Source organism: Salvia splendens, chromosome 16 (assembly GCF_004379255.2).
Source record: "Salvia splendens isolate huo1 chromosome 16, SspV2, whole genome shotgun sequence".
NCBI lineage: Eukaryota > Viridiplantae > Streptophyta > Magnoliopsida > Lamiales > Lamiaceae > Salvia > Salvia splendens.
In genome coordinates, this window is record NC_056047.1 from 11,534,151 (window position 1) to 11,558,173 (window position 24,023).

Below are 24,023 nucleotides of genomic sequence, written 5' to 3' on the forward strand. Positions count from 1 at the left end.
CAGTCATTATGTGTGCCATGATGGCTCCATTGGGAGCTGAAGAGATCCGTTGGGGATAGCGTGGAGTTTGGGGTGGTCTAAAAAGAATAAGCGGGACTTAAACCACGCTCAACGACCAGCTTCAAAGACCAATTGCCAAGATTCAAGGCACACGGCACACCGGGTGCATGGTGCGCGGGCGGGCGGCGGCGCGCGCGTGTGGGCTTTATCACCCGTCTTGTTCTATGATAATTATTACACATAATAATTCATCTTATTAAATACTCCATCAAAGAAGTTTATCATCCCCGATGTGGGATAATTAACACTTAGTTAATTAATCCCTTAGTTTTTTTTCATAGCTCATTTTTAGCTTTATTGTGACCAACTTTAATATATTATTTCTCACTTACCGGGAATCGGATTTGAGAAAATGAATATACTACGGTCATCTACTCGGAACGTAGATCGTCGCTATTGCATTTAATTTCACAAATTTAAATATCTTGTAACATTTATTATTAGTCAAAGTCGTTTGACCAAGCACGATTCCAACCAATGCCATGACTACTGAGTGAAAATGACAATTACCCAAACAAAACAATATAAAAAAGGGATGGCCTTGTGGTTCTATATTACGCGTTTTATTGGTCTTTCTTGTAGTAGTAATATTTTGTATAAGCATCATAAATATTCTGTGTTCTTTTAGATAGATGCGTAATTCGTGTGATGCGAGAGGAATTTAGAGTCAAACTTCAAATTCGATTAACAACTTAATTTGAAATTGAAGTTATGATTTTGAAGGAATAAATGGAGTATTGTTTCTTTCAACATGTTTGGCTCCTCTGATAAGAACCCAGCATCATCCCTTCCGTCGACACATGCAGGAGAGCCTATCGATGATTCTATGGAGGAAGCTATCGTCTATCCTTCATTTCATGCTCCACCACCTAAGTAGGGAGGTAGTAATAAAGTTAGTTATGTTTGTTTATCAAATGTAATAAACTAGGAAGTCGAGCGTCTTTATAAGCTCTATCTCGGGTTTTCTTTGTGATTCTTTCCCGGGAGATAGGAGGTTGAACCGCCCTAGGTTGTAGATATAAAAAGGGAACTTGTCTAACACATTTATCATAAATGAAAAAAGCTATTTCCCACGTTATTTTCTTTCATTTCTCTACAAATTTAGCAAACTGCTTGACGGAGAAAACCTCCGCCGCAGACGTCGACCGCAGAGCCTCCCTCGCCGTTGATCATTCTCTCCGATACGATCAACATCGTATCATCTGACGCTTTCATTGACGTTCTCATGGCTACCGATCCACACCCTAGTGATACTCTGCCTGAACAGAGCATTCCAACGGTGGCTGTTCCTGCCCCGAGCGTTGTTTCCACCGGTCAATTAGATTGGATTTTGTCCACCATGGTAAGATTGGAGTCAAGATTGGCTGTGTCTGAGCGACGTTCGATCGATTACCGACCTCCGCAACGTCATCCAGAATTTGATCCGCCGTTCGCCGTGCCGGTGTCTGCCTTGGCTAGTCCGCATATTACATCTGCTCGTGATGTTCATTCAATGCAGCAACCGCTTCCTCCGGCGGTTATTGACACTTACATACCCAATCAACCGTTCATAACTTCTCTACGCAACAACTTCTCACCATATTCAGGCTTCCAACTGCCGCAACCGCCTATACCTCAACAACCGTCATCTTCTTCCATGATTCCACCTTGGTTTACAACTGATCCAGGAGGTCCCTCTCGTTCTAATATGGGGAATTTTCTGCAATCTCAGTATTTACCTCAGCAACACAGTATGTACTTTCCCATGGATTGTCAGATTTATACTCCTTCACCTGGTCCTAGACCGACATCTTGTTGGTACCCATCGAACGATCGCCAATTTCGCGGTCATCCTCCTCATGATCAACATCGAGGTGTTCGTTTGGATCCACCTCGTTTTGATGGGTCAGATGCAGCTAATTGGATTTTCAAAATCCAATACTACTTTGATCACATGATGATGCCAGATGCCAAACGACTTCACTATGTGGTTCCGTTATTTGACCCGCCGACGTCCGGATGGATCAAACACTATTGCTCCAATAATGATTTTGTCACTTGGCAAGAATTTTTGAGCGAAGTTCGATACAGATTCGATCCAGACTGTTATGAAAGCTACATCGACTTGATCGCAAAGTTGTGTCAAACCACCACGGTCTCGGAATATCAACTCGAGTTTGAGCGTTTGCATAATAGACTCTCGGGTGTTCCAGACTACATTCTTCTGCCAATATATGTTGCCGGTCTCAAACAACCGCTTCAACGTGAGGTCAAGCTACATCGACCGACAACCTTGGCGGCAGCATTTGCTTTGGCCAAGGAATTATCGGCATGTCGACCGGAGTACCAACTGTCTCCCTCCACTTATTCGCCTCAGCCATGGGTCTCACAAGAATCAAGAGCCACACACAATCCTTCCACATTGCCTAATCAGACCGTGGCTTCGTCTTCCCAAGGTCCGCGTCCTTCGGGTGGCAGATTCTGAGAGTTCAGCAAACTGCCTGTGGTACGCCTTTCTGCGTCGGAGAAGGCAGATCGCTCTCGTCGGGGATTATGCTGGTATTGTGAGGACAAATGGACCCCAGGTCATGTGTGTAACCATAATTTTTTGGCTTACATGGGCGTCGATGCTGACGAAGATGATGTGGTTGAATTAGAGACGGATGATAATGATATCACAGCGGATCTATCTCACTTTAATGCCGTCGAAGGCCGACAACACGTGAAGTCCTTTAATATTGTGGGAACAATTCACAAATCTGCGGTGAATATTTTGGTTGACAATGGAAGCTCCCATGATTTTATATATCCGCGTATCGCCGAAAAGCTAAGTCTTTCTTTGACTAAGATTAAACCTTTTCGTGTTTATGTCGGTAATGGTGAATCCTTAATTTGTTCTCATGTCAGCAAGGAGACGATGGTCGATCTTCAAGGCCATTTATTCCGGATTGATCTCCATTTATTGGACTTCCACGGTCCGAATATCATTCTAGGCATGGAGTGGTTGGAATCACTTGGTCGTGTCACACATGATTATGTGGAACACACGATGGAATTTTCCCGAGCTGACTCCTTCGTTGTGCTACGGGGTTGTTCATCTATACCGCACAAGAAATGGTCTGGTGCCCCCTGGGAAACAGTCACTTCTCTCTCCAGCCGCAATCCTTCTCTTCTCCTTGAGGACAAGGATGTAGAAATCATGGTATTAAATATGCCCGGTCAATGGATTTTGATCAAATAATAGATATGACGAGACATTTAATTTTGTGAAATTAAATGACATAGCGTCGATCTACATTTTACGTAGATAAATGTAGTATATTCACTTTCTCAAATCCGATTTCCGGTGAGTGAGAAATAGTGGATTAAAGTTGGGCATAATTAGCTTTTAATTAAAGCTTGGAGTTGGAGCTTAGGGAATAATTAACTAGTGTTAATTATCCCATATTGGAGAATTAACACATCTTTTAATGTGCTTAAATTAAGTGACTTTATGTTACTTAATAATTATAGTGGACCAAGATGGGTGAAAGAGCCCACACGCGTGCACACGCGAAGGCCGCCGCCGCCGGCGGCCGAGCCCGAGCCCGTGCACGTGCTCGTGCTCGTACTCGTACTCGCGGTCGTGGTCGCGGTCGTGGGCCTCGGGCCCGATCTCGATCCCGATCTCGATCTTGATCTTGATCTTGGACTTGGATCTTGGCAATTGGTCTTTGGGTGGTCTTTGGGCTTGGTGCTTGGCCCAAACTAATCTTTTTAGACCACCGCCGAGTCAGCAATCCAAGTGGCTTGACACATCGTCAAGCGAGGCACGGCTGCCACATAAGAAATCCACACGCTCCACACGCGAAATGCACTCTCCTGCCACACGCCTGTAAGCGACGACGGTTACGAATCTGCCATGATGAGCCTTCAATGGCTTGGTTGACCCTGCATGGTGGCTTGGCTTATAAATAGGCAAGCCATTCCACTGCATTAGACTACTATTCACAAGCATTACAGCATAAGCTCTCTCCATCTCTGCATTGTCTTTCTGTCGAAGCTCTGCCCTCTCCTCCATCCCGTTCGCCGGAGCTCTGCTGATAGCGGTGCTGCTTCACCAGAGACGTAGCCGTTTTACCTTTGGGGACGACACGCCAAACCGAGAGCACTACCGGGGCGTATCTCGTCTTGCGGGAAGAGGCCTCCTCGACTCGGCTAAGTTTATCTTTATAGTTTCGAATTTTCTTTGTACTTTTCGTTTCTGTTTTCTTTTCTCTTCTCTCGGGTTGTATTACGCTCAGTTAGTATTTTTCTTTTATAGCTATATCTCCAACAAAGGACGATCCTATCGGGGGGGGGGGGGAGTTGATAAGAACCCAACATCATCCCTTCCGTCGACACATGCAGGAGAGCCTATCGATGATTCTATAGAGAAAGCTATCGTCTATCCTTCATTTCATGCTACACCACCTAAGTAGGGAGGTAGTAATAAAGTTAGTTATGTTTGTTTATCAAATGTAATAAACTAGGAAGTCGAGCGTCTTTATAAGCTCTATTTCGGGTTTTCTTTGTGGTTCTTTCCCGGGAGATAGGAGGTTGAACCGCCCTAGGTTGTAGATATATGAAGGGAACTTGTATAACACATTTATCATAAATGAAAAAAGCTATTTCCCACGTTATTTTCTTTCATTTCTCTACAAATTTAGCAAACTGCTTGACGGAGAAAACCTCCGCCGCAGACGTCGACCGCAGAGCCTCCCTCGCCGTCGATCCTTCTCTCTTATACGATCAACATCGTATCATCCTCCTTATTCTAATCGAATCACATTGCCCACCCAAATTACTCATGGGCCCAAACATTTTTGCCCACCCAAATTACTCATGGGCCAAAACATATCGGCCTAATCAATTATCAATTTGAGTTCTAGCCTTCTAGGGTTTGTTATTGTAGTCTATATAACTCCGCAACCCCCCCTTTGTATAGATATAGCATCGCACAATCTATCTTTCACTTCAATTTTCAATTCATCTCTTCTTTGATTCAATCCCTTGATTGCTTCAGCTTCATTCTTCGATCATGCCCCGGTGTTGTATTTGAGTAAAGAACAAATTTATGTGCTAAATCTACATAGCTCAAGAGATTCATTTGCTGTATAAATCCTTGATTTTGAGTTTTTTCTTTTGCATCATACATCATTGTTTTCGAAAAAATTCCAAATATTTTTGCTTTTGTGTGTTGGCCTCTGATGATGATTAAAACATAACTTTCGTTCTTCTGAGAATTTTTCGTGCGGAAGATTTATGGAGACCTGAATTGAAGAGTGCTTTCAATTTTAAATCTTTTATGCTTTCATTTTTAAAAATACATTTATGAATTTCAATGTTTTTTTTATATATCTGAAGGGGTTTTATTGTTCTCAGTGATGATGAACCATAGATGACGAGTCTGATATCCATTCTTAAAAATATTGATGACATTTCGAGGCATTTGTCTGAGAGGTTCAATAATACCCCATTTCATATCCACTGATTATGTATTTTATTTATGTCGCATAGAACCTGAACTATTTTTTCTAAACATTTTTTATTTTTTAAAAATTGGACTCTGATTATAATTAGTGTATTTTAAATGCCGTTACGTTAGTTAGGCCAAAGCCAATTTTCCTCCCAGAAACTAAAGTTATTTGTACCTATCAAAATGGCTTGAGATCATTGATGATATATTTAATTTTTAACTAAGAATAATGTAAATTTAAACCTAGTTCTAATTACTTGTATAATTAATTTACAAACATAAATATTTTACTTGTAACATGTCTTTTTGCCGGTTATTCGGAATCGTGACAGATATTTTATTTTAGTGCTTTGTTGTGAGTCAAGATTATGTTAAAATTGCAACTATGTGAAGCTTATCAAGGCCAAACCTGTGGGCCTAAACTCCTTGTCCACTTTTTTAATGATAACACCCGTGTGGCGTATCATGTTGAATCGACTCCACTAATTAATTGAACACCAATTGGATGGGAATTAGACCAGTGGTTCCAGTTCTTAGAATTGTAACTTGCACTTCATAATTAAACCAGAATCAACTCACCGATTTCGGTTCAAGACAAATTAGATCCGCATCAATGGTTTAGAGGAGGAATAGGATGACTGTCTATTTGCTGGCCAAAAAGCGATATTCTCCAAAAGGCAAAAAACCTTAATTTATATGAATGGGAATTGTTTTTAAAAATCCAATTTAATCTATAAGACTATCCCCAGCCATTTACACTAAATTCAATCTCATTTATAAGTATACGTCACATCAAAAAATAGTTTTACTCCAACCATTTACATGTAATATTTACACTATTTTTGAATATTTATCTCACAAAATTTTTGAAGTAATATCATATTTTATAAACCTAAACTCAAACGCAAACTCATTTTTGTTACAAGTGATTGATTTACATTTAGCAAAAAATAATACAACTACTTTATGTTATTTTATTTTTTCACTTACTATATTCTCTCTTTATCTTACTATTTTATGAGAAATGATATGCTACACATCTTATGTGAGCGCCACTCTTGTTTAACGCATATTTAGCGTTGTTCGTGTCGATTTATATATTTAGTTTGATTCAAATACATTAAAAATTGTTATTGAAATTTTTAATTTAACAAAATTCATAAAAATCAAAGCTCGATTTGGTCGTTTTCTCTATAAATTCAAATAAATAAAATAACAAATAAAGCTTTGATTTCTATGAATTTTTTGAAATAAAAAATTTCAATAACATTTTTAATGTATTAGAATCAAACTAAATATAAATCGAAACAAACAACGCTAAATCTGCGTTAAACGTGGATGGTGCTCACATAAGGAGCTCATATAAGGTATGTAGCATATCATTTCTCTTTACTTTATATCCCTTACTTTATTCTTTTATATTTGTACTTTATTATTTCCTACTTTATTCTCATTTTGTCAAACTGTTTTATCTCATTTTCCACTTTATTCTATCCTTCTAATTTAATAAATATTCCCTCCATCCACAAAATAATGTCCATATTCATCATTTCCATTTTAGGAAAATAACTTTCCACTAAACTCATCATAATCATTTTGTTATGAAATTAATACGTATGTAAAAGTGGAACTTGCATTCCATTAGCTTTTCCGCTCACTTTTCTTTCATATTTCTTAAAACTCGCACTAAATTAATGTAGGACTTTAAATCGTGGACGGATGAATATTATTTTCTTAAACATCATGTTCAAAAGAAATCAATTAATTATAACATGACAAATGAAGTACTCCCCCCGATGCATAGTTTCATACTAAAAATCCTAAATCCTAAACAACGAAATGAAAATGTAGAGTTACCTCATTTGAAAAATGCTACTTCATTTGTCCCGTTATAATCGAGCCACTTCTTTTGGGTACGAGATTTAAGAAATTGATATTAAAGAGTTAAAGTGAAAAGAATAAAGTATAGAGAGATAAAAGTTGAGGAGTGAAAATAATAAAGTAGATGGTAAAATAAAATAAGAACGATGATTTTTCTTTGTTTAAAAGGAAAATGACCCACTTATAGTGGAAAATCCAAAAAAGGAAAGTGATTCGAAGTAGTTTACCCGTGGGAGGTGTATGGGGTCCGATGCCCGGGTACTACAACATGTACCCGTGGCAGCAGATGATGCCCGGGATGGCAGCCGGGTGGAGTATGCCGGGGGGTTACCGGCGATGCCGGGGTGGGCACCCTGGATGCAGACGATGCCGAGGGAGGTACCGGCGATGCAGGGGACGCCGGGGGGTGGTACCGGCGACGCAGGGAACGCCGGGGGGGACAACGTCTATCGCCCCAGTTTTGATTTTTCGACTGGTTCTTCGCACACGTCGACCCCAACGGAAGCTCAGTTCACGCAATATGAGACTTTCTCCTTAGAGGAGTTGTGGTTTGATCTTCTCGGTGTTCCGGAAACTCCCGTTCAAACGGGGGAGTAGGGAGGGGTCGGGGCCCCCCAAAGAAGCAAGAGGGTCGGCGAGTCGTCGCAGCCGGGTGAGGACAACTGCTCGGTACGGAGGAAGTGGATGGATGCGGAGAACGTCTCGTTGTCCAAGGCGTGGGTGAGTGTTTGCGATGATCCCCTCACTTCGAACAATCAAAGGATCGTCAACATGTGGGCCAAAGTAGCAGCAGCCTACAAGGCATTTTGCCCGGAGGGGAGGCCGCGCACCGGGGAGGAGTGCCGGAGGGCGTGGGACCGAATCAGGGCTGGGTCTCCCGATTTTCGGGCTTGTACACCAACGCCCTCCGCATGCAGAGCAGTGGCCAAACGGAGGATGACTGCAGGAGGATAGCGGAGAAAGCCTTCCCCCAGCCCGGATTGTATAAGGAGTTCACCTACTGGAACTGCTATGAGGTGCTGAACGACTCCGAGAAGTTCCGGGCAGGTGTCGATGCTGGCTGGCCGAAGAAGCAACGACTGAACTATACCGGTGATTACAGCGGCAGCAGCGGCGGTTCCCACGACCTCCCCGAGGGTGCTCAGGAGCTCCCGTCCCCTCCATCGTTCGCTCGCCGAACTCGCCCGATTGGTCAAAGGCCGGCGCAACGGGAGGCGAGGGGGGCTTCGGGGGGTCCCAGGAGGTCCAGTCGGCATCCCCCCTTGGCCAGTCGACAGAGGATCTCAAATTCTTCGTGCGTCAACAAACGCGTGCTCAGATGGTTAAGATCTTAGCCGATTGGAAGGCGGCAGAGGACCCCGAGGAGAAGAGTTTTTTCACGCATTGCTTGTGAGCATTCGTGACGATTTGAAGGCCACCGCGGCACGGGGGGGGTACCGGCGGCGACGGTGGCGACGGAGACGAGGAGTGATGCGGAGGTCGGGTTTTTTATAAATAATGTAATTTTTTTAAAATTAATGTATTAATTTTAATGTACTTTTTTTTTAAAATTATGGTATTTTTAATGTACATTTTTTTCATTTAAATAATATTATTAAATTTTTCCGTATATGTGTCGTAAATTTAATTTCGTATTTTGTGTAATTGTCAATTATTATTTGTTTTATATTATTGGAAGTGATGTGACTAGGCTATTGCTGGGCTATTTGCTTGTCCTGATGATGTGGCAGGAAGATTTTTAGTGCTGATGATGTGGCAAGGGGAGTTTGTGGCTGGGATATGGCTGGGTGAAAACCATTGTGGATGCTCTAAGTAGAAAAGATATATAATGAGATTTGAAGGAAGCGCCTAGGGCATCCACGGTGGTGCAGATGTCCCGGTGGACATCCCCGCGGACATCTCAAAAACATCTCCTGCCACGTCATAAGGACTTCCCACTACACTGCCACGTCATAAAGGCTTTCCACTGCACAGTAGCGGACATCCCCAAGGACATCCCGACGGACTTCCCACATTAATAAAAATTCACAAATTCACCAAATTAAATAATTTACGGAATTAAAATTTATGGAACGATTATGGAATAAAAATTTCATTAAATAAAAAAAAGAAAGGTACATTAAAAAAAAACTAAAAAAAGTACATTTCAACAAATAAAAATTTCATCCACGACGACCCCTTCGCTGCCATACTTCTTCAATTATATCGTTCTGGAGACGAATATGAGCTTGTTTTTGGCGCATGTCGGCAAATGCACGGACTCGCTCGACCTTGTCATGGGGTATACCCATACGTACATTGCCGGTGGCAACGCCGTGGCTTGGACCCGCAGCATCATCATCATCATTGGCCCAATCCGTCAGTGCTGGACCTTCATCTTCGACAATCATGTTATGCATGATAATACATGCGTACATGATATCGGCGATGCTCTCAGCATACCACAGCCGTGATAGACCCTTCACTGCCTCTCATCAACTCTGGAGCACACTAAATGCCCACTCCACATCCTTGCGCGCTGCCTCCTGACGACCCGCAAAATATACCTTCTTTTCTTCTGTTGGGCATCTGATCGTCTTCACAAAGACGGGTCACATAGGGTATATCCCATCAGCCAAATAATAGCCCATGTTGTGTTGGTTGCCATTGGCGACGAAATTGACTGCCAGACCGACGCCCATGCACCGGTTGTTGAAAAGGGGCGACGACTGGAAGACGTTGATGTCATTGTTCGACCCGACTACTCCAAAATAGGCATGCCAAATCCATAGCCGGTGGTCAGCTACCGCTTCAAGGATCATCGTGAGATTCTTGCCCTTGAAACCCGTAGTGTACAGCCCTTTCCAGGCAGCGGGGCAGTTCTTCCACTCCCAATGCATACAATCTATGCTGCCTAGCATCCCCGAAAACCCGTGCTGAGTCTCGTGCATATCCAGCACGGCCTGACAATCTTCGGGGGTAGGCTTCCGAAGATACTTATCCCCAAATATCTCCCTAACGCCCTGACAAAAATACTTAAGGCAATCGCGGGCAGTCGTCTCGCCGATGTTGAGGTACTTGTCGAACATGTCAGTCGTGCCTTCGTATGCCACCTGCCTCATTGCGGCAGTGACCTTCTGAATCGGTGTGTGGCCGGGTTTACCAGCCGCATCCTCTCGCACCCTGAAATACCCGTATCGACGCTCTAAAGCGCCCATGATACGCAGAAAGAGCGGAAGATGCATCCTAAAACGTCTCCGGAACACTTTCTCCCCGAATCGTGGCTCCGGAGCGAAGTAATCCTCGTACAACCGACGGTGTGCAGCGAGGTGGTCCCGGGGTACTATAGATCGACGATGGATGGGTCGAGGTGCCGCCGGAGCCAAGGTCGCCTGTATCTCCCTCTCCGCTACCTCCCGCACACGTGCATGAATTCGCCCCATAATGTCATCATACCCCCACCACTACCACCCACACCGCTACCGCCCGCACCAAAACCACTACCACTACCACTACCAGCCATTCTGGATATATAAAAGAAACGTAGAGAGAGATACTCGTTAATACAAGTGGTGCGAATGAAATGAAATTCAACGAGTCGTATTTATAGAATTTTCAAAAAAAATATAATAATTGGCACGTCCCCGAGGACGTCCGTGAGGTCAACGCAATGGCGGACGTCCGCAAGGACGTTGCGACGAACGCCCCGGGAACGCCGCGGAACTCCGGTGTCCGCAGCAGACGTCCGTATCCACGTCACCTTTGCACAGGCGCGGACGTCGGCCGGGATGTGCGCCATTGAGGATGCTATTATATACATATAATGAGAGAGACACACGCACTCACTCACTCACTACATACAGAGAGAGACAGAGAGAGATGGCAAGTGAATCGAACGCCTCTCTGTTGAATGACCACAAAGAGAAGCATTTCACGGCGGGTGAGATCGTGCGAGACATCATAATCGGGGTTTCCGATGGCCTCACCGTCCCCTTCGCCCTCGCCGAGGGCCTCTCCGGCGCCAACGCCACTTCCGCCGTCATTGTCACCGCCGGCGTGAGATCGCCGCCTGCGCCATATCCATGGGCCTCGGAGGGTATATCATCAATTAGTTCCATCTCCAGCTTATCATGTCAATCAATTTGTATTTGTATATGTAGTTGATGCATGGGGTTGTGATTTTGCAGTTACTTGGCTGCGAAAAGCGAAGCAGATCATTATATGAGGGAGTTGAAGAGAGAGCAGGACGAGATCATTGCTGTGCCTGATACAGGTTGCTGTTGCTATCCTCGTTATAAGATTGGGTTTAAATTTTAATTGTTTCAATTTCGTCTTTATATGCATCAACATTATCTAGAACTAGAATTTTATTTTAACAGATTGTATTGGATTGGTGAAAAATGATTGCAGAAGCTGCGGAGATATTGTCGGAGTATGGGATTCAGCCGCATGAATATTCGCCCGTGGTATATGCACTCAGAAAAAATCCACAAGCCTGGCTTGATTTCATGAAGTAAGCTTTCTATGTTTCAACATTTTTTTGGGGGTGCAAATCTCTGTGTGCAAGTGTGTGTGACAGAGAGAGAGAGAGAGTGAGGGTTTCTCCAACAGAATTCATTACAGAACAAAAAATGTCATGCATAGATCTATTTCCACAGAAACCGAAAAAAACTAACTGCAGTATCAGAAAAAGTTAATGATCTCGTGCTACCGTGACCACAAAACGATGACAAATTAGAGCATCACTTGGAAAAGCAAGATGAATATATATGTTGCTTATAAAAATCAAACTTGTTTTCCGTGTGTTAAGGTTTGAACTGGGATTGGAGAAGCCAGATCCAAAGACAGCAATGCAGAGCGCAATGACGATCGCCATAGCTTACATAGTGGGTGGGATGGTCCCACTTTTCCCCTACATGTTGATATCCAATGCAGATAGAGCTGTAATTGCTTCTGTCATTGTTACTCTTATTGCGTTGCTTATCTTTGGCTACGGCAAAGGTCATTTCACTGGAAGCAAACCCTTCTGGAGTGCTCTTCAGACCACCTTCATCGGAGCCATCGCATCTGCTGCTGCTTTTGCCATGGCCAACCTTGTACAAGGATGATTCACTACTTGTCACCCACAAATCATTTATTTTCAATCTTGGACTAATAAGCCAATTTTCTTTGGTTTTCTTGAAAGATTTAGCCTTATTTCAATATGTATCAGCACTAGATGACTGCACAATTTATCACATGAATATTTGTTTTGATCACCTGTTCCCTTTGAACAAGAAACATAAGACCATCAGCAGTGGGGCGCACTAAGGCGCGCCCTATGACGCGCCACGTCAGCATTTTTATCCTCCTCCTTCTCCACCTGCAGTGGGGCGCCCTATGGCGCGCCACATCATCAATTTTGTAATATTTACAAAATACATACGAATTAAAAAAAAACTAAAATACATTTAAAATACGAATTTTAAAAACTTCATTCATTTAATAAAAATTAATACATTACAATGCGAAATAATAAAAAACGCAAACTCAGCGACGACGGTTACGAGCCCACACTTCTTCAATCATGTCGCTCATGAGCTGCGCATGCTCCTGTTGGTTGCGCATTGAGGCCTGCCTAGATAAAACCTCATCGAAACCTAACGGTAACCCTCTATCGGGTGTCTCGGTCGATGTGCCGGCAGAGCTAGATGCACGGTCGTCGTCATTCCAATCGGTGATGCTTCCGCCTTCACTCTCGACTATCATGTTGTGCATGATTATGCACGCATATATGACATCGGCGATGACTTCCTTGTACCAGAAACGAGCCGGCCCTTTCACAATTGCCCACCGTGATTGGAGCACCCCAAATGCCCGCTCTACATCCTTCCGCGCCGCCTCTTGCTTTTGCGCAAATAAAACCCTCTTCTCACCAATCGGGCAGCTGACCGTCTTTAGGAAAACTGGCCACCGTGGGTAGATGCCGTCGGCCAAGTAGTACCCCATATGGTATTGGCGTCTGTTGGCAGTGAACTCTATGGCCGGGCCGTTGCTGTTACAGTTACATTGGTCAGTGAAGAGGGTGGACGAGTTGAGGACGTTGATGTCGTTGTTCGACCCGGCTACGCCGAAGTAAGCATGCCAGATCCAAAGCCGATAGTCAGCGACGGCTTCGAGGATCATCGTCGGGTGGCTGCCCTTGTATCCACTTGTGAATTGGCCTCTCCACGCCGTCGGACAGTTCTTCCACTGCCAGTGCAAACAGTCGATGCTCCCGAGCATCCCAGGAAACCCGTGCGCCCTCTCGTGCATCTGCATCAGACCCTGGCAATCAGTGGCTATCGGCTTGAGCAAATATGTGTCGCCATAGGCCTCTACTATCCCCCGACAAAAGTAATTCAGACACTCGCGGCCTGTAGTCTCCCCACAGTGGAGGTACTCGTCAAAAAGGTCCGCCGTGGTGCCGTATGCCAACTGACGAATAGCAGTCGTGCACTTTTGCAATGGTGTAAGGCCGGGTTTCCCGATGCCGTCCTCCCGAAACGTGAAGTATTCTTCACGTGAAGACAATGTACGAACAATGCTGAGAAAAAGGTACCTCGAAATTCGAAACCGGCGGCGGAACACAGTCGGGCCCCAACGTGGTTGATCGGCAAAATAGTCTTCAACCAGACGCCTGTGAGCTTCCTCATGGTTGCGTCGAACATACGTCCTATGTCGAATAGGACGATGGACTTGCTCAGCCGCCGCTGCAGCCGCCGCCTTCTCGCGCTGCATTTGCGAATAGCATGCCGCCATGGCCTCTTCAACGGCTGCATCTAATGCTTCGTCAATCGAACGACCGGAATCAGACGAACTAGAACTATTGGTGTCTTCGCCGGGATTCATTTTCGTTGGATGTTGAGAGAGAATATGTTGAGAGATAGTCGATATGTTCGTATGCACAACTAAATGAAAAACGAGATTTATATAAAAAAACGAAACCGCGTGCCATCGTCCGCGTGCCATCGTCCGCGGTCTTCACAATGGGGCGGACGATGTCGGGGACGATGGCCATCGTCCGCGGTTTAAGTCGCGCCCGAAGCATAAGCCGCGACTATCGTCCGCGGCCTATGCCACACACCCACAGTGGGGGCGGACGATGAATGGCGCGGACGATGAGCGCCATCGGGCGTGCCATCGTCCGCCCATTGCGGATGGCCTAATTCACCCCTAAATTATCTATGCATTATCTATCCAATGACAAATGTGGCATCAGAATCAATGAATTAAACATGAGTTCAAGTAGGAAACATTGATACTTTGATAGTGAATAAATTATAAAGAATATTGTAACATTCTTGCTATTTGCTATCGGGAACCATCAGAAAAATAAAAGAATAGATGTTTGTTATTCCAAAAAACAACTTATGAATACCTGTCAGACCTCATTGCTATGCAATAGTGCATCATTCAGTTGAGGCAAGAAAAAGGGGGATTCTTAGTTCCCATACTCTTGAGCAAAACCAATTTCCACAAGCCTAAACACTAATGCAATTGCATACAGGAAGAATTTGAAGGTATTTTGATTTCAGCTCATTTCAGAAGTTAGGGACCCCATTTGTCTAGTTAAAACTTCTACTTTTTCAGAGCTTTGCAACTTTGTAGCTTCAGTCATCTCATTCTGGTATTCATTGATATCATCAGCTGAGCCATCTGAGTTCTCAGATTCATCGGGCTGGAATGCCAATCCAAACTGGAGCCCAGAGTTGGTACAACCCTCACCTCCAGACCCAACAGGAACTTTGTTTTCTGTCAATGAATAAGGCAAAAACATCTGGTCCATAACTGTGTCGTTTTCAGGTGCATCTGGAAGAATTAATTGGCTGTGGTTTTCAAGAGGTAGTAGCTTCTCATCCACTGGATCCGGGCCTAACAAAAAGTCGGTATCCATCAGAATATCTCTCATTTCATCGGAAGAGAAATCTATTTCCATAAATTTTTCGTAATCAAAGGCATCTGTCGTGCAGTCAGGCGTTGCAGGTCCATCTTTAGGTGGCTGATACTTGACTATCGTTCCATCGAACGGAGTTGGTTCACAATCATCGTCCATGACTTCACTCAGTTTAGTTTTTCCAGCTTCAGCCATACGCCAACTGTTCTCTTTCGGCTGGAAAAACTGAGCCATGATTTCGGGGCTTTGCATAGCCATGACAATGAAAGAAAGCATCTGCTGCTGGTTTTTCTCCATACCTTTCAATTGTTCGGCCAAAAGTAGCATTTTACTCCGTGAAGTCTGCTGGTGCAGTCTTACGTTTGTCAACTCCTGCGTTAAAGCATTTCTATCACTTTTGAGACTCTGGACTTCTTTCCACAGGGCCAGTCTCTTGTCCTCTTCAGGATGTAGTGCAGGCTCTGGGTCTTTCTGTTGTGAAGATTTGCTCTGCACCAGATTGTGACTAGGCTTTCTTCGAACAATGTTCTTCAGCAAATGCTTCTGCCCTTTTAAGAAGGCCTCATTAGCGAATTGCCAGTTGTCAGTGTCGATTTTCCTGAAACCCTGGTTTGGTTTTAGATCATAAAAAAAGTCAGAGCAGAGAACAGATTCAATCATCCCTGCAACCAATGCAGGGTGGCAAACTATTTCCTCAACTGAAATAAATGACTGAATCAAGACACAACTGAAAAACAATGCACACTCTCCATTTTAAATAACATCTTTGTAATTGGATGGAAACAGAAGATCTATTCGTAGGGGAGCCATGTGAGGGTGTAGCACTACCACAGAAAAAATAAAAGAACAAACAAAACAAAACAAAACAAAACAAAACTTCTCTTAGCACTAATTTTTCAACGAATTGCCCAACAGTTTGACACAAACTTGAGAACAGAAAGAATCCAGTGTATAATGGGACTTGCTATAATGCAGAGCAGAGCATATTTCAACTAGTAATTGAACGAGGGCTTCTGATAACACAGTAACACATTACTCAATTCTCAGGCAGGAACATTCTAAAATGGATGCTCTCTCAAGATGAAGTGCCGAGCAAACAAGAGAGCGACATCTCTTTGCCTCGAGAATAACAAAGAAACGTAATTATACTTTAAGTACTCAGACCTCCTCATATGTAGTGCAGGAATCAGAGGAAAACCCAAACCAGATACACAATAAGTTCAAAACGACATTGTCAAATTCAGGAGGATATGGCAACAATTCTCATCATTAGTTCAGTTCATTATACTTCATTTTGAAGTGTATACCCATCATCTAAACTAACCACTAACAATTCCACAAATGCATCTCAAGTTCATGAGATTTTAAGACAGCTAGGTATCACCATAGTCACCAAACCACAAACATATTTCTACTACTGCCAGGGTTTCCCCTATCCAAGTTTATACATACTTCATAACTAAAAAAAATCAACATAGATCAATCTCACAATCGTAATAGCAATAAAAATTCCAAATTGGCCATGCCTGGTGGTCAGTTCAATAATTTTAGTTATACATATCAAACAAAACATAATCATCACAACTTCAATTAATTTTTTTAAAAAAAACACAATCAAAAGGAGGGTAGGGTAAAAGAGAATCTCACATAGATATTGAGCTGACGGACGAAGCTGGAGAAATTACTGTGCTTGAAATACTTGGGCAGTAGCTGGGAAGAAAATTTGGACTCATCCCATATAATAAAGCTGTCATTGGAGTCGCTCCATGAAATCAACGCGTCCGTTGACTCATCGCTCACCATCTCGTAGCATTTAACCAAGAATGGCGGCAGCGACGTCCCATTCTCCACCGATTTCACCATAATTCAATCAAACCTATCACAAAAAAAAGGAAAAGAAAATTTCTAGTAGATATCTAGCTCCGAATCCGACGATTTCAGCAGAATCGAATCTCACCGAGGAACACACCTTCAGATCAAGTGTTGTTGTGTTTCAATTTCAAAAAATATGTATTGAAATTCAAAAGAATTTGAAGATATGTGCAGATATAAATGAAGAAGAAGAATATGGGTTTTGCGTGGTCAGGAAGGTGAACGAATATGCGGAAGAAGTTGGGTTTTTAAAGGGAACCGACTTCAAGTCACCTCGACGGAAAGCGCAAGGCAATTCGCATCAAAATTTATAGTTTGTGTAAAACCAAAATTTTATTCAAGTTGGTGTATTTAAAAGCAATTATCTTTACATAAATTCAGATAATTTAAATTGTGATGGTTGATCTTTTAAGTCTATAAATTATTATATTATTATTATTATTATTATTATTATTATTATGTAGTACCCCCTTCGTCTGCCATTAGTAGTCTCATTTATGGGTGGCACGGGTTTTAAGAAATGGAAAGAAAAGTGAGTGGGAAAAAGTTAGTGGAATAGAGATCTCACTTGAATATATTAGTTTTAAATGAAATGTGAGTGAAATGAGTTAGTGAAAGGTGAGACCCTATTACGTAAAAGTGAACCGGGACTCCTATTCGCGGACGGACTAAAATAGAAAAACGGGACTCCTATTTACGGACAAAGGGAGTAGTAGTAGTAGTACATATGCTTTAGCATAACAAGCTTTGTGTTATTATGTGTTTCAATTTATTATATATATATATTTACATTAAAATATACCCCTTCTAATCCATATCTTTTCTATAGAAATAAAAGTGGCATAAAAAATTCATTAATTTAAGGAGGAACTTGGGTCTAGCTAGAGGAATTGAAATTTCAAAAAGTTCGAAACTCGATTCTTATAATTGTAAAAATATTAATTGCAGAACAACAACAATTGTAATATTTGTACTCTAGTAGAAGGCTGGGACTGAACATAATTTAATGGACTAGGTCAAGGTCTAAAGCAACGCCGGCTGATCTAACTAATAAAATGACGATTTAAAAAAGAATAAACCCAAAATATTTAGTAACGAGTATATAATTGAAGTGGTTGGAGTATTCCAAAATGGTGGAGAAAACTCAATTTATTATCAGCCAAATCTACATTTCTCGTGTCTTGGGGGGCTGAAACCTGAATACTTTTTTAAATTGAAAATTTAAAGTGGTCACGCAATTTTTTTTAAGTAAAACAACGCCAATTAGTAGATCCGGGTAACAAACACTAAAGAAAGCCTAAATATAAAAATTATTGATTTTGTTAATAAAATATGTTTAAAACTTATATAATCGCAATTTCATATTGACTCTTTTGATAAAATTTTCTAAATTTATAAATTAAACACCAAATGTGACTAGTAATATAATGGCGAGAGGGGTCGTAATTACCATATGGTCCCAAAACTCCTACAGCTAACTTAAAGCTTCGTTAACATATCCTGTAAATACAGCTAACTTAAAGCTTCGTTAACATATCCTGTAAATACGGAGGACATCAAAGTAATTTCGACCGCAGATCCATGTCAATGTAGAGTTACTGCTCAAACCGGAGATAACCAACCGTAGAGAATGAGGTTGGTTCACTCAGCGTGAACCTGAAACAGCGACATCACATTTAGTTACCACACACGTCGAAAATGACCGAATTGTCCCCTGACTAACGCAAAACGGCCCACTTCTTTCCCGCCCTCGAGAGGCCATTCCAGTAAATTCAAACCCTAAGAATTCAAGCGCCACTGCCTTGTTTCCACTAGAATCAAATTTCCCAACACACGAAAATCGCAGTTTTTTTCTTCTCTTGCTCTTCCACTTCACCGCTTTCATCGATGGCGTCGATTGTTTTGAGAAAACCTAGCAATATGAGAAAAAACAGGATCAATCCCGAGAAACTCTTCTTGTACGACAATTTCGCCTTCCCAGATTTCGTGAAGAAGGCGCTGTCGGGAGCCTTCAGAGACAACATTCGACTTTTTCTTCATGATTTCGCAGAGATTCAAAACTACTGCGTCAACGGAATGCCGGTTTGGTGCACTTCCTTGTTCACTGAGAACGACGTCGTCTGCCCGCTCTACACTCTGGAAGAAACCGTTCAGGACTCTCCTACCCCCTTCTGCAATTACTGTGAATTATCAGGTTTTTCGATTTGGTTTCAGTGACTCTAATTCACTTTTTCTCTTCTTCGCATAATTGCGTCTCTATTTCATCTGTTTGCATGATTAACTCAATTTCTTCATCAGCGAGTTCCCTTTGATGATCTATTGCAGTTGAATTATATCTCCTCTGTCATTTGATTTGTTTATGCAGGTTGGGGTCACCATTTTGTTTGCAAGAGAAAGTACCATTTTATAATTCCGGAAAAAGCTGATTGGAATGAGCCGTTGGATGTGGATTTTGCTGAACTTGAGAGCCTTAAATTATACGGATTGGTTCACTGCAACGGATTCGGGCATCTCGTCTGCATCCACGGTTTGAGATACAATTTTAATTTCTTTGGTGCAGAAGATAGTGTGGAATTCTGGGATCGTCTTTGCACCCTTCTTAGAGTCAGGTTCACTTTTCTTCAACATTACTTATTTGCTTACCTAATTCATGTTATTGTCGATCTTCAAATTTGAATCGAAACATCTGCAGGAGCATTTCGGCCGATCATGTATCGAGGAGGGGTTCGGTTGAGCTTAATTTGATCCACGGCATAGCATACGGGAAATCGTGGCTAGCTAAATGGGGCTACAGATTTAATGGCGAAATTACGGAGGACAAACACAACGCAGCTATCCGATATCTGAGCAAATTAAGCCTCGATCTAATTATCAGTATTTCCATGAGCAATAGGAATGCAAATAGGATCAAATCCATTATAGATGTGTACAGAAAATGCAGCACGAATCCACTCTCCACGATCAGTGATCTGCTTAAATTCATGCTGGCTCTCGATTCAAGAATCGACATGGTCGCTAATGGCGTGCCCAAGCTCAATTTGGAAACAGGGGAAACAATTCCAATGGGATTCGAGAAGTTGGTGGATTCGATGAGGAAGAGCTGCAGGTGGCCTGCGAGGAGGCTTGAGCACGTGCTCCTCGTGATCGTTGATCTGTTGAAGGAGCACAAGAATGAGAATCTCGGGAGGGACTGTGGCGTATCGCGCCAACAACTGAGAGATGGGGCTAGGAGGTCCATTGGGGATACTGGGTTGATTGACTTCGTGCTCAAGTCAATCAACTGTTTCACGGTGGAGAATCAGATCATACGTCGTGCCACGAATCCATTCTCCAGGTTGGCGGAGTTCACCATTCAAGAATGCTCACGGGGCTATAATTTATCTGTAGATGTGTGGACTGTTTGTGAGAATGTGGTGGCAATGTGGCCGGAGACTAAGCTTATTCTTGAATGTGATCACTTTGTCAAAGATTGGCCTATTGCGGGCAGGGTTGTGGGGCAGGGGTTGGTACTGGAGTGCAAGGTGCTGCCGAGCTTTGATGAGCTGGAGGGGCAGTTGGGGCGGCGCCTGTCGCCTGGGGAAGTGGTGGTGGTGAAGCCATGGATGACTGTTGCGGATCTTAAGATGGTGGCGCAGGGTGCTTTGAAGGATACTTACTGTGTGATGGATGAGTTTGAGGTGAGCCAGATTGGGGGGTTGAGGAAGATTGAGAATGATAAGGTGGTTGGCAGTGTGTTCGAGCTTGGGGCGCAGGTTTGGGTGAGGGGCCGTGGCTTGGACTTGGGCACACGCCTCAGGCACGAAGATGGTGGCTGGAAAATGAAGGGCTGAAGGGAGGAGGAGGAGGCTGTAGTACCACGGCGTGTTTAGGCTGTGGAATTTGAAGTTGTGGATGTGAGAATGTAGATATGTAGGGAGAGTGAAAATTTTGTAGGAATAATATGCAGATTGTGGTCTGATATGATATGTGTGGTAGTATCAGAGGCAGATAGGTAATGTGTTGTTTAATGTTTGTAGCCTTGGTTTATCAATGTTATTTGGATACAATATAAATATTTGAAAAATTGAACTAAACACATTCTGATGTTTAGAATTATTTTACAACTGTGTGGTGTCTTTGGAAATTTTGTTGTCTCCTACTCTCATTGTATATACGAAGTAAAGTAAATTAGAGCCTGGAGTTTGGGCCGTTTTGGTTTAGGCGGCTTAAAATTTAGCCCAACATATACTCCATATATTGGCCTAATAAGTTTATATTGATTGAAAACAAACAAAACTCAGACATAATTTTTTAAAAAAAAAATTGGCCAAATTTTTTTATTTCCATAAACTTTAAAATTGATCTAAAATATCACAAACTTTACATTTTGTTTGTTATTTATCATGACAGGTCAATCATCATATTCGACCAAATTCCGTGCATTTTTTTTTTCTACGTGGCACTACTAAAATTAGTTGGCATCAGAAAAAAGTCATAAATGAAATCACCATTTCTAACTTGGAACTCAATTTGGTTACAACTCCAAAAAAAACATCCACGCCTATCGTTATTAAATTTTCTAACCTTTTCATCTGCAGTTTACATTAATACGAGAAGAAGTCTTCGATTTATAAATTATGTCATAATTTATTTGTTGAACAAGTTCTACGTCGCAATTTCCCTATATACAACCAACAAAAAGTTTGATAGGAGTAAATTTAGCAATAAAGCTCTTAACGAAAAGCAGACGGCGCCTCCACAGGCAACGGCCGAGATTGGCGGGACGACCATCGGCGGCACGCGGTGTGCCACCTGTCAACCAATGGTGCGTGGAAAAGTCTCGATCAAGTGGGACCCGCTAAGAAATCCAACGGACACCGTGGCCTCTCGTTCCCGCCAATAGCAGGTCGGGAAATCCATAATTGTGTGTGAATAATAATTAATGTGAACATATATTCCGCAAATTATAGCTTTTCTGTGTTGGCCTTTCAATAATCTCTAATCATAGAAAAAATATTTGATCTCTATTTCTCTCTCTAAATATCATTTGATTTATTTCCACACTTTACACCTTTATATACCTCACTGCAATCCTTCCTTCATCTCTTTCGACTCTCCACTTTCTTCTCCAATCTACTGATTCTTCACACTTCCCTCCGCTTTCTGCAAAATAAAACATCAACACGCTTTCTTCAAGTTCCATCCAGAGAAATTCACTTCACAATATTCAGAAAATGGTAAATTGTAATCAAAGTTAGTGTGAATTTGGTATTTTAATTAGCAGCTGTTTCTCGCTCTAAAACGATCGGATCCGGATCTTATAGTGAGATATTGGTAAAGTTGATCGAGAAAATTATGCATAGCTTTTGAAATTCGATCACTTTGTAGTTGGTGAAAAGTGATTGAATTTTGGTAAAATAATCTAACTTGTTTTGATGATTAGGTTGGATGCAAAATCCGGTCGAAGAAGAGAAAATCGGCGGCGGAGGAGTGGATTAGCGGTCTGCTGAGGAGCAATTTTTTCGGTTCGTGCGTCGATCACGAAGAGTTCAGAAAGAATGAGAAGAATTTGTTTTGTATAGATTGCAATCTGTGCTTATGCAAGCATTGCGTGACTTTATCTCCGCCGCCGGACCACCGCTGCTTCCACCGGCTCCTGCAAATCTGTAAATACGTCTACCGCGACGTCGTTCGCCTCCACGATATTCAGCCGTATCTAGATTGCTCTCTCATACAAGTTAGTGTTTTTTCCTTGTTTTAATTAAGTTTTTTTATCGATTCACTGCGAATTATTGGATCTCGATATGAATTCGATTCAACTGAATGGCTATATAATTCGTCAATATGTCAATAGGAACAGTCTCGAATTTGATATACATATTTAATTCTTCTGAATTTGACTTCATTGGTGGTACACATAATTAATAATCTTTTGCCTATTGTAGAGTAATCTTTCTCCTTATTATGAGGGATATATTGATTTTGCACTTGCATTAACATTTTTCCATATATGTCGATTATTGAACAAATCATACTACTTATAAGCTAAGTTTCCTCATAGGTAGTAAAGTTAATTTTCACAAAGATATTCAATTTCATATGAACATGAGATGCATAACATTAATGACATGCAATGCAACCGATGCCACTTTTGTTTAAAGCTGTATTTATATATTTTGAAAATAGGATGAAACTAGAAAAGGGGTGGAAGATTAGGGCGTTGTATTGATTACAATAGGGTATGTTTTGCAGGCATACAAAATAAATGGGGAAAAAGCAGTACATTTGAATCCAAGGCCTCAGCAAAAAGATGCAAAAAGTTCAAAGACAAAAGGTGGTGGCACTTGCTGTGAAGCTTGTGGCAGGCACATTCAAGACTTGCCTAATCGCTTCTGTTCCATTGCTTGCAAGGTCTCTTTCTCTCTCTCATTGATATATTTGCGCGCGCGCACATACGCATATATTGATAGGTTGTGTAATGCAGGTTTCTGTCGACGAAGAAGAAACCACAATAAATGGAAGCAACATTATAGGTGCCACGAGTGGGTGGAGCGATGGGCAAATTCCGAGCTTGGAAATCGAAGAAAATTCATATGAAAACGGATACACTTCAATGACGGAGTCGTGTGAAGTCATTCAAGCATGGTTACTGAGGCCAAAGAGGATGCTGCACAAGAGAAAGAGTTTGCCAAAGAGGTCTCCCTTGTCTTGAATTTTTTGGTTGAGTGTGTTGGGCTATCTTGTTGTGAGACGGATCAAGATTTGAATCTTTATTCATATGGTATAACATGTTTGTAATTACCAAATACTAATAAAATTGCAAATACAATGTTGAAGTATGAGTTTAGATTCGAATCTTCA

The 24,023-nt window shown here is 42.1% G+C and overlaps 3 protein-coding genes, 2 non-coding genes and 1 pseudogene across 7 annotated transcripts; 5 read left to right on the forward strand and 1 right to left on the reverse strand.

Annotated features, from left to right (window-relative positions):
* Positions 1–5,260: 5,260 nt before the first annotated feature.
* LOC121773112 lies at positions 5,261–5,345 on the forward strand. Its single transcript, XR_006044685.1, has one exon. It is a non-coding gene; the product is annotated as a small nucleolar RNA Z159/U59 (small nucleolar RNA).
* A 91-nt stretch (positions 5,346–5,436) lies between these two features.
* On the forward strand, positions 5,437–5,522 carry LOC121773143. The gene has a single exon (XR_006044714.1). It is a non-coding gene; the product is annotated as a small nucleolar RNA SNOR75 (small nucleolar RNA).
* A 5,753-nt stretch (positions 5,523–11,275) lies between these two features.
* On the forward strand, positions 11,276–12,504 carry LOC121771386 (annotated as a pseudogene).
* A 2,153-nt stretch (positions 12,505–14,657) lies between these two features.
* Positions 14,658–17,481, reverse strand: LOC121772097 (heat stress transcription factor A-8-like). 3 transcript variants are annotated; one of them, XM_042169068.1, is made up of 3 exons: positions 17,281–17,481; positions 16,959–17,187; positions 14,658–15,917 (listed from the first exon to the last, which is right to left on the reverse strand). In XM_042169068.1, exons 2-3 carry the CDS (start codon positions 17,172–17,174, stop codon positions 14,949–14,951), a joined length of 1,185 nt encoding a protein of 394 aa, XP_042025002.1. In that variant the 5' UTR covers positions 17,175–17,187; positions 17,281–17,481; the 3' UTR covers positions 14,658–14,948. The 3 variants fall into 3 exon arrangements, with proteins under 3 accessions (XP_042025002.1, XP_042025001.1, XP_042025000.1); XM_042169067.1 differs by having other exon boundaries at positions 17,269–17,481; XM_042169066.1 differs by having other exon boundaries at positions 16,959–17,481.
* A 1,553-nt stretch (positions 17,482–19,034) lies between these two features.
* LOC121771464 (PHD finger protein At2g01810-like) lies at positions 19,035–21,013 on the forward strand. Its single transcript, XM_042168250.1, has 3 exons — positions 19,035–19,377; positions 19,549–19,792; positions 19,876–21,013. The coding sequence occupies exons 1-3, from the start codon at positions 19,071–19,073 to the stop codon at positions 21,011–21,013; spliced, it is 1,689 nt and encodes a 562-aa protein (XP_042024184.1). The 5' UTR covers positions 19,035–19,070.
* Positions 21,014–22,151: 1,138 nt separating this feature from the next.
* Positions 22,152–24,017, forward strand: LOC121770949 (protein RGF1 INDUCIBLE TRANSCRIPTION FACTOR 1-like). The gene is made up of 4 exons (XM_042167724.1): positions 22,152–22,399; positions 22,606–22,899; positions 23,415–23,573; positions 23,647–24,017. Exons 1-4 carry the CDS (start codon positions 22,397–22,399, stop codon positions 23,872–23,874), a joined length of 684 nt encoding a protein of 227 aa, XP_042023658.1. The 5' UTR covers positions 22,152–22,396; the 3' UTR covers positions 23,875–24,017.
* The last annotated feature ends 6 nt before the right edge of the window (positions 24,018–24,023 follow it).

What these genes read in the sequence shown, in the direction of transcription:
- LOC121770949 (XM_042167724.1), top strand. An exon ending in TAGATTGCTCTCTCATACAA is followed by an intron (nt 22,900 to 23,414) that starts GTTAGTGTTTTT and finishes TATGTTTTGCAG; the next exon opens with GCATACAAAATAAATGGGGA. An exon ending in TCTGTTCCATTGCTTGCAAG is followed by an intron (nt 23,574 to 23,646) that starts GTCTCTTTCTCT and finishes TGTGTAATGCAG; the next exon opens with GTTTCTGTCGACGAAGAAGA.
- LOC121772097 (XM_042169068.1), bottom strand. Translation starts at nt 17,174, where the DNA reads ATGGTGAAATCGGTGGAGAATGGGACGTCGCTGCCGCCATTCTTGGTT. An exon ending in TCCGTCAGCTCAATATCTAT is followed by an intron (nt 15,918 to 16,958) that starts GTGAGATTCTCT and finishes AAACCAAACCAG; the next exon opens with GGTTTCAGGAAAATCGACAC.
- LOC121771464 (XM_042168250.1), top strand. Translation starts at nt 19,071, where the DNA reads ATGGCGTCGATTGTTTTGAGAAAACCTAGCAATATGAGAAAAAACAGG. An exon ending in CAATTACTGTGAATTATCAG is followed by an intron (nt 19,378 to 19,548) that starts GTTTTTCGATTT and finishes TTGTTTATGCAG; the next exon opens with GTTGGGGTCACCATTTTGTT. An exon ending in TGCACCCTTCTTAGAGTCAG is followed by an intron (nt 19,793 to 19,875) that starts GTTCACTTTTCT and finishes AAACATCTGCAG; the next exon opens with GAGCATTTCGGCCGATCATG.